General features: G+C 35.2%; 1 protein-coding gene across 1 annotated transcript; it reads right to left on the bottom strand.

Moving 5' to 3' along the window:
* Nucleotides 1-2,530: 2,530 nt before the first annotated feature.
* Nucleotides 2,531-9,767, bottom strand: LOC127986965 (uncharacterized). The gene is made up of 5 exons (XM_052589241.1): nt 9,567-9,767; nt 6,879-7,217; nt 6,303-6,599; nt 5,667-5,932; nt 2,531-3,896 (listed from the first exon to the last, which is right to left on the bottom strand). Exons 1-4 carry the CDS (start codon nt 9,655-9,657, stop codon nt 5,799-5,801), a joined length of 861 nt encoding a protein of 286 aa, XP_052445201.1. The 5' UTR covers nt 9,658-9,767; the 3' UTR covers nt 2,531-3,896; nt 5,667-5,798.
* Nucleotides 9,768-10,075: the final 308 nt, after the last annotated feature.

The raw sequence follows: 10,075 nt of genomic DNA, 5'->3' as shown, positions 1-10,075 counted from the left end.
ACAGGCGTTCTCGTCTCCCGAGATTTACCCTTGCCTTCTCCTTCTCCGAGTTCCCGTTCCTTTCCTTCCTGTTCCCTCTTTTGTTTTGTTTGTTTTCTTGGACTGTTTATTTGGATTACCCTTTATCGATTAATAAATCTTACCTGCATTTGGATCTCTCCCTCTCCCTGTGTCTCTCTGGTGCACGATCGTTACAGTCGCATACTGTTTTAAAAAGCACACATGAAATGTATTTACTTCAACCATCACATGAACTGTTGTGCTGCTTAACGTTACTTTAAAAAAAAAGGGTGTAAAAGTGCCCCTTCCCGCACTCAAAACTAGTTGTCTGTTGATGAGAGTCTTAAACGAGGACTGATGGACCGTGGTCCTGTTCTACTTCACATACGCTGAGTGAAAGAGGAAATTTATAATGACAGCACACTTATTTATTACACTTTATTCCGCGCGTCATACGTCATTACGTTATTTCTGCGTCACTGCACATGCGCAGTACTTTCCATTTTCGATTTTCAATCCAATCAAGTGTTTACTTTCCGAGTATCCTCCCCTCGCTCGGAATACAAAAGGGATTATCCACCCCTTACAATCCGATCAAAATTTTTGTCGGATCTGGCCAATTCAATCCGACTGACATGTTTACATGTGAGTTTTTTATTCTGATTGTGCTTCTAGTACTATTACGATCGGATTAGTAGTGTCCATGTAAACGCAGCTAATGTCTTTAATGCTTTTCTGGACCTTGACAGTGTATTTTACTTGCCAGTCTATGGAACAGTCACAAGCCTCCGGGTATCTTAAATTGTGTTCCGAAGATGAAAGAAGCTTTTACGGGTTTGAAATGACATGGGGGTAAGTGATTAATGACACATTTTTCATTTTGGGGTGGAGTATCCCTTTAAGTGTCAGCCTATAAATAGGAAACATCAGTCTTACAAAGAGCTACAGATTAAGTAACATCACTGACTTGGACATGGCTGACAGAGTTGAGTGATGTTGATGTTGTGTTGAGTCTGGTTTGTGATGGGATTGTTGATCACACAGCTGTAGATGTTGTTCTCCTGATATTCCACCTCCAGAGGTAGAGAGAGACTGATGTTGAGATCAGACACACTGATGCTGGACAATAAACTGTTTCCTTTGTACCAGGAGAGAGTCACAGCTCTCACATTCATCACTGAACACAACAGTGAACATCTGGACACTGATGAACATTTAGATGATGATGAAGATGATGACGAAGAACAGTTTGAATAGTCTCTGGTGATGACAGGAGAGGGAAGAGGAGCTGGAAAACATGAAAGACCATGTATGTGTTATAATCAACAAACTATGATAAAATAAACATGACAGATGTTTTCTTGCAAAGATAATCAAAAAGAAACCAGCATTTTAAAGGCTGAGAAAGAAATGAATGCTTTTACATCTTTGTACATCTAATTTACAGCATTTGTGAGTTCAGACTATTATAAAAAATATTTAATTCTAGCGACAGAAGAGTTTACTCACCGTACACAGTAACACTGAAGCTCTTCAGTGAGGTTTCTCCACTGATGATGACGGTCAGTTCATAAAGTCCAGAGTGTTCGGATCTGATGTTTCTGATGGTCAGAGATCCAGTTTGATTGTCCATCTGGAGTTTGTCTCTGAATCTCTCATCATTACTGACAAAAATAAAGTTAATTTGGTCTCTTTTAATGATTTCAGCTATTCGAGTGTTTTGAGGTCCAAACGTCCACAGAATCATGTAATCTCTCTGTACTTTAACATCAGTGTTTAGAGAGACAGAATCTCCTTCAGTCACTGACACTGACTTCACTTCATCTGTTTTAACATCAAACACACCTGAAACAAAGTTATTGTTTTCAGAAAAATTTAAGATAAATTAATAGTATGAAATAAACTGAACTAACCATGTCACATTTATCTAAATTCAGTAAAAGCAAAATTAAAATGGAAACACTTACACTTTGTGACAAACACCAGTAGACAGAAAACAGCAGGATTTGAGATCATCTTCTTTAAAATGTGTCCGACATGAAGAACAACAGAGATACAAGAAATAATCAAACTATGTTTTCTTCAGATGACTTGTTGAGTCCTAAATTCATGAACACACTGTTCACAAATACAGCGTTTGAGTCCAGACCTCATAAACTAAAAGAAGCAGACCACAACAGATCTCAGTCAAACTCTCAAACTGAGCTTCTAGTGAAGAGCCTCAAACAAACTGATAACAGTTTCCTAAACTGTTTCACGAGCCGGAGACTGTACACATCTTCTGACTTTTGTTTTCAGAGGTTTTATTTTTCTTACTAAAAGTACATTATAATATTTAAATATTCCATAATCTCTCATTAAATGCTTAATCCTCATATGTCACTTACAAACCACATCCTGTTAAAACCAACAGACTGCTAACAACGTCAACAGAGAAACAGTCCAATCACACGACTCAAAATGATGTCTGATAAAATTGATTAAAATGTTATGTATTAGAAAGAAAGGAAACATGAGTCAGTACAGAGGGCACGTTTAAATGTGTTTATTTTTCAGGAAATACAAACCATTTCTACAGCCACTGAAACTACACCACAGCAAAAACAGAAAATAAGGACAAAAACTGCTAGTATGCTTTTGGCACAAATAATAAAACCTATTCCTGTCAAACAGTTTCAGTGAATATTGTCAATACTCAATACTTTCAAGAAGTAAAAATCAAGATCAACCCTGTTTAACTTCAATAGGTGACCAGTCTCAGTCCATTTCTTACTGAACACTACTAAGATTAAAACTTGTTTGCAGTTGCTTGATAATTATTATGCTACAATGTTTAAAGCAGTGTGTAAATTCATACACCAGTTTACACCAAATATATGACACATCAGTAATCAAAACAATCGAGGGATTTCCATCTTTAGCTGAATGTACTGTCACTGGTAGGTAGCAATAAATAAAATGACATTTTAATGACGTTTTAATGATATCAGCTTTAGCATAGTTGTTTTTTTAGCTGGGTTGTTGAATTGCCTTCTTCAGAATACACAGATAATCCAGTTCGTAATGCTGTCAGTAGATATTGATATGCATTTTGTCACACACATTGTGTACCTGTTATTATCTACCAGCAGGGGCCGACTTGATCATGTTACATGTAAAACCCACAAATATTCAGCAGAGAGAGCAGAGATGTCCAAACTCTGTCCTGCAGGGCTGGTGTCCTGCAGAGTTTAGCTCCATCTTGCCTCAACACACCTGCCTTGAAGTTTCTAGCATAGTAAGAGCTTGATTAGCTGCTTCAGGTGTGTCTATTTGGAGTTAGAGCTTTTTGGGGCCTTCCACGACCGAATTTTGGCACTCCTCAATGATTACATGTATCTAAAACACTGTCTGCATTTGTACTCATTATGTAGCTCATGCTGGTGTTCTTTTTCTAATCCTTCTTTTGATCTATTTTGTCTTGTTTCCATGACTCATAATCAGAGCTATGATAGCAATCATGTGGAGGGGTGTGAAAATAATACTGAACACAAACCACCAAGAATCAAGTCTAGACAAGATGTGCAGCTGCAGACATGACTGAGATCAGAAATGTATGGAGCGTCTCATGAATATGTCTGTTGTGGATACTTTAGACTTCTGGTCTTTCTTTCTTATTAAAGACCACATTTTTTTCATGAAGTAATTGCATGATGAAATACACTCATTTGTAGTAAACAATGCCACAACCAGTAGATTTGTAGTTCAACTCAGAGACTTGAAGCTTTGTTACATACTGATATATGCTCCAACATGCTCTGGCCTGTAATAAGATGAGCTGTATAATAAAAGAGTCTTAAAGATCATCATCTGAAAGACAGCTCTGAATACTCTGTCTGACTCTGTCCATTAGTCTCCTGTAAGAAAACAGACACACATCAGGAAGAGAAACACAGTGCTGTTACTACATATGCATAAGTATAAAACATTCCATACATAGAGGAAAGGAATACCGTGAGAAGACCAAATCCCACAAAAAAAGGGAATAAGAAGCTTCAAGATCATGTAAGTACATGCACAGAGACACAGAAGAACTGAACTGAAGCCAGAATACACAGCCAAAGCAAATTAATATCATGAATATCATGGAATAGATATTTTTTTTTTTGTAATTTAATTTTAAAAAGCACATATTCAATTTATATTCATTGCACACAAACTGAAATATTTCAAGAGTTTTTTTTTTTTTTTTTTTAATTCTGATGGTAATGACTTAAAAATTCAGTATCTCAAAAAATGTGAATATTTTCTCAAAGATTAATCAAAAAAAGATTTACAAAACAGAAATGTTCAAGATTTCCAAAGCAGGTTTAATTATGCACTTGATTGTGGCTCCTTTTGGTGAAATTACTGCTTCACTGTGGCATGACATGGAGGCGATCAGCCTGTGGAGCTGCTGAGGCGTTATTGAAGACCAGGTTTCCTTCAGCTCCTCTGTATTGTTTGTCAGATGTTACTTATCTTCCTCTTCACAATACCCCATAGATTCTGTGTGAGGTTCAGGTCAGGCATGTTGGCTGGCCAATCAAGCACAGTAATATCATGGTCAGTAAACCACTTGGAAGTGGTTTTAGCACTGTGGGCAGGTGCTAAAGTCCTGCTGCAAAATTAAATCAGCATCTCCATTAAGCTCGTCAGCGGATGGAAGCATAGAGTGCTCCAAAATCTCCTGGTAGATGGCTGCATTGACTTTCGACTTGATAAAACACAATGGAGCATCACCAGCAGATGTCACGGCTCCCAAAACATCTCTGACTTCAGAAATGTCAAACTGGACTTCAAGCAGCTTGGATTCTGTATCTCCCCTCTCTTCCTCCAGACTTCAGACCTTGATTTCCAAATTAAATGATCAATTTACTTTCATCTGAAAAGAGGACTGTGGACCACTGAGCAAGAGTCCAGTCCTTCTTCTCCTTACCCCAGGTGAAATTCTTGTTAAGTTTTTTTCTGGTTCAGGAGTGGCTTGGTTCCAGGAATGTGACAGCTGTTGCCCTTTTCTTGAAGATGTCGGAGCGTGATGACTCTTGTTGCGCTGACTCCGGCTTCAGTCCACTCCTCGTGAAGCTCTCACAAGTTCTTGAATCGGCTTTTCCTGACAATCTTCCCAAGGCTGTGGTCATATCTGTTGCTTGTGCACCTTTTCCTGCCACACTTTTTCCTTCCAGTCAACTTTCTATGAATATATTTTGATACAGCACTCTGTGAACAGCCAGCCATTTCAGCAATGACCTTCTGTAGCTTTCCCTCCTTGTGGAGGGTGTGGATAATTGTCTTCTGGACAACTGTCAAGTCAGTAGTCTTTCCCATAATTGTGGTTGCATGTTCTAAACTAGCACAAGAGGTACCCAGTATTTATACTCAAAATTAATCAAACTAATCAAGCTCAAAATTAAATATTCACATTTTTTGAGATATTGAATTTTTTATTTTCCTAAGCTGTAAGTCATAACCATCAGAATTAAAACAAAAAAACTCTTGAAATATTTCAGGTTGGGTGCAATGAATCTAGAATACAAGAACGGTTGCTAATTAAATTAAAAAAAAAAAAAAACTTTTCCATGATATTCACATTTTTTAGATGCACCTGTATTGGTATAAAAGTGCAGAGAACAACAAACACATCTTACCGTATTTTGAGCTCTGTTTGTAGTAAATGTTGGATCAGTGTACTCCACCTCTTCCACAGTAGTCCAAGCTGTTTAGTAAAATTACATTTAAAACATAGAAAATAATAATAAAAAAATCTGTTGAATATATAGTTAATACTTGCTTTCTTGTATTGCTTTTTTGTGGCTCCTGCGGCGACAGAATATCCACACAGCTAAAACTGAGATCGCTGACAGCAGCAGAAATACAGCAGCAATTATACCTTTGAAAGGCACATGAAGACCATCTGCAATGAATAAGGCAAAATCAGTCATTACTGTAAATTAATCTCACCAGACTTCAATCAAGATGAAATACCACCAGATCTAATTGGGGTAAATATTATAAAAAGTTGATATTTGAAGTTGATATTTGAAGTTGATGATTGAAGTTAATGATTTATTAATCTGTCAAATATTTATGTAATGTATATTTTTATTTCCTGTATTGATTTTTTTTTAATTTACATTTTATCATGTTTTTATCATTTATAGATAAATAATATAGATCATAACAGTAATCAATGTGCTAAGATACAGCACAGACACAAATATGTGACAATGTGAGATAAACCGTCACAACAATAGTTTGGTGAAAAACCCCAAGTGCTGATGTACCTGAACATGTCTGACAGAGATCAGTGATGCTGAGGTGTGTAGTTCGGTTGATGAATGAATAAGCCACAACACAGCTGTATGAATCATCCAGACACTCAAGCTCCAGAGGTAGAGAGAGACTGATGCTGAGATCAGACACACTGATGCTGGACAATAAACTGTTTCCTTTGTACCAGGAGAGAGTCACATGACTCACATTCACAGCTGAACACAGCAGTGAACATCTGGACACTGAAGATCTTTCAGACACTAATTGGTTTTGAGGAGAATCACTGATGACTGGAACAGACAGAAGAGCTAAGAAACATGAAGGAAAGATAAATATTTTTAAAACAAACAATTATTGAAAGAGATGTGTGTAAAGATACTTAGTCATAGATCTAAAAAATATTGTATCTGGCCCAGTTTAATCTTTTTGAGGTTTATTTTTGGCATTTTTGCCTTTATTATAACAGGAGAGCAGAAAGGTTCAAACTCGGGACACCTGCACTTTCCCACAAGACTATCAGTGTAGACCAGATTAAAATATAATTTAAAAAAAAATCCCTTTCAATATGATTTCTTCAGTTTACTCACCAAAGACAGCGAGATTGAAGCTCTTGTGTTTGACATCTCCTCTGATGATCTGTAGTTTATAAAGTCCAGAGTGTAATTTGTTGATGTTTGTGATGGTCAGTGATCCTGTCTGCTCATCTATCTTTAGTCTGTCTCTGAATCTCTCAGTATTCTCTTTATTATCATACACAGAGACAATCCGTTTATAGATATTAGCGATACGAGTCTCTGAATGGTTAAATCTAAACATCCACAGTATCAGAGCATCTTGCTGTAGTTCAGTAACATTAGTGTTTAAAGTGACAGAATCTCCCTCCATCACTGAGATCACCATTTCATCTGAATAATCTCCAGATACACCTGGAACAAAACAGACAACAACAACAAATCACAAATTTTCATCTTAATTTTCAATGTTTATTTGGACAAAAGACAAAATAAATCCCCACTTTATATACGTATATATATATATATATATATATATATATATATATATATATATATATATATATATATATATATATATATATATATGTATATATGTGTGTGTGTGTATATATATATATATATATATATATATATATATATATATATATATATATATATATATATATATATATATATATATATGTATATATGTGTGTGTGTGTGTGTGTATATATATATATATATATATATATATATATATATATATATATATATATATATATATATATATATATATATATATATATATATATATATATATTTATATATATATATATATATATTTAAGCATTTTAAGTACAGAAAATAAAATACATAATTGAACCTTTAGGGGTACAATGGCTTATCACTGGGGCTGGGCCATAATCGTTGACTATAATGATATATATATATATATATATATCACACACACACGCTGAATTAAAATCAATATTTATTAAATCATTTTTATTTTCACATTTTACATTTCACTTTAAACACAATGTCTAACTGTGACATATAAAAGATCATCAACTGAGTAAGTGTCATTTGCCTGAAAGTCCATTTCATCTCGACGTTGGTTACTTCTATGCCTGCTTCTAATATTTTTTGAAGGACCTCCTCGGTTGAAAGCCCTGTAAGAACCATGAGTAGCCATGCTATGACTTCATCTCTGCTAAAAGAAAGACAGCGAACTGGACGTTCTTTTAAAATGAGATTTAAGCAGCCAATCAGGGCTAGCGCTTGATATTGTACCTTAACCTTTAAAAAAAAAAACGTTACAAATATGTACTTTGCTTGGGAACATACAGTATATGTACCTTTCTGACCTTCAAAAAGGTATACATGTACCTTGAGATCAAATAATAAGCCCTATGCGGTACGTTAGTGTAGATTGTACCTTGGGGGACAGAAATGGACTCCTACTGTACCCCTATTTCTGACAGTGTACATCAATGCTAAAAATATAGCAAAAGCGTCAAATTTCTGCCATTAGGACATACTTAATATTTAGAAATATCGGGGTTAGATTCCTCCCTTGGGCAAGATATTTTTCATTCTTTCTTTGGACAATACAATAAGACTCCAGGGTAAGAAGGGACCCTCAGAGTTGACACAGAAACCCCACTGAATGTGGGAGGTTGTTACTAGTGTTATTATTTTTAAATTTGGTATTAATTGTAATTAATGGGGTTATTACTCAATATTTCCATTAATTAGATGTACATTTCAGACATTTTCCTTTTGGATTTATAGTGTTGCTTTTATGACAAATCTTTTATGAGATATTGCCATTTAAATATGTAAATATTCATATACCTGTATGTCATAGAATAAATGAAACTTACAGATGAATCTGGATGACAGCAAATTTGATTCAACAAAAAATATAAGACAACTGAATTTTTATTTTTATTTATTTATTTTAACAGTGCATCTTCAACTATTTAAACATGCATAGGTTATAGGTCTGCTAACTTTAGCAAAGTCACTGTTCTCATGCCACATCCTTTTATTTTATTTTTTTTATTTTTTTTTTCGCAGTAAAAAAAGCACCATCAAACGAAAGCAAGAGAACCCTCTTTAATAACATATTGGCAAAACTGTTCTCGGAAACTCTCCAGTGCATAGCCAATGCTATGAGAATCCCCTCATCGTAACAAAACAAGGTGTAGGATGCAAATAAGAGATTCATTGTGCATGCAGTGTAGAGAGATTCACTGATAACAAAACTTTTTGAGATCAGGAAGTGACAGACAGCTTTTCTACGCTTTCTAGGCTGCAATCCGTTCAGAAAACAAAAAAATAATAATAATTATAATAATAGTAATAAGTTTTGTTGTTGGCAGCTACATACTTTATAGACATGCAGGCAAGGTGTGCATTAAGCACATTGCTTGTAATATCTATAGATAGACAGATTAATAGAAAAATATCAGAATTGTTGTATCGAAATATTTTTGAAAGGTGGTTGTAGTTATTTAATGACTTTTAATTCTTGCAATTCTCTCACTGTAAAATTGCTTTACTTATGGTAAAAAATGTGTTGGTTTTGCAGTATTGCAACAGTTTTTGGAATAATTTTGTGATAAAAACACAGTTGTCTACTAGTCATCATGACTATATCAAAAATAAAACCCTAGCACCAACCCACCCAAGTTAAACAGCCCTTTAGGAGCTGTCTGAACAGCACTAAATATGCATGCAAGACTGAGAACAAGCCATTAAAAATATAGGACTTACCATTGAAAAGCAATAAGACCAATAAGACCATCTTCTTTAACACCTCAAATGCAACATTTTCACAACACCTGACTGATTTGTGTCTTGCCATGTGTAGGCTACACGCTTCTTCTAGCTTCTTCTAGCACACCAGACCACAGGCAGTGATGTACATTTCGTCTAAGAGTGAGGGGCTTTGAAATGTGTACCTCCTCTCACTTGTGTGTGTGCAAACTATGTGCTGTGCACTCGCTAAGAGAAAACTATCACTTCATCCGATTTTTAAGTGAATAAAATAGCCAATAGGAAAGCATTTAGACCACTTTTTTTTTTTTTACCACTTTTTACAATTGTTTTAAGTATAAAACATTATTTACAATATACAGCATGGTTTTTTAATTAGACTTTTTTGGGGTGTGGGGATGTCGTCTCAGATGAGGATCCAATTGATCCAATTGCAGTCTAGTCTCTGTTTCCCTGGGTGTCCACTAGTGGGCTCACTTCCCCTTAAGCACCTCACTGTAGGCACT

This window comes from Carassius gibelio, chromosome B22 (genome assembly GCF_023724105.1).
Source record: "Carassius gibelio isolate Cgi1373 ecotype wild population from Czech Republic chromosome B22, carGib1.2-hapl.c, whole genome shotgun sequence".
Lineage (NCBI taxonomy): Eukaryota > Metazoa > Chordata > Actinopteri > Cypriniformes > Cyprinidae > Carassius > Carassius gibelio.
This window is presented reverse-complemented; position numbering and strand designations above follow the sequence as displayed.

Bases quoted from the DNA above. Each gene is read 5' to 3' on its own strand.
- LOC127986965 (XM_052589241.1), bottom strand. From the start codon at position 9,657: ATGGCAAGACACAAATCAGTCAGGTGTTGTGAAAATGTTGCATTTGAG. The intron at 6,600-6,878 runs GTGAGTAAACTG...CATGTTTCTTAG, and splicing joins CTTCAATCTCGCTGTCTTTG to CTCTTCTGTCTGTTCCAGTC. The intron at 5,933-6,302 runs GTACATCAGCAC...TATTCATTGCAG, and splicing joins TCTCTGTCAGACATGTTCAG to ATGGTCTTCATGTGCCTTTC.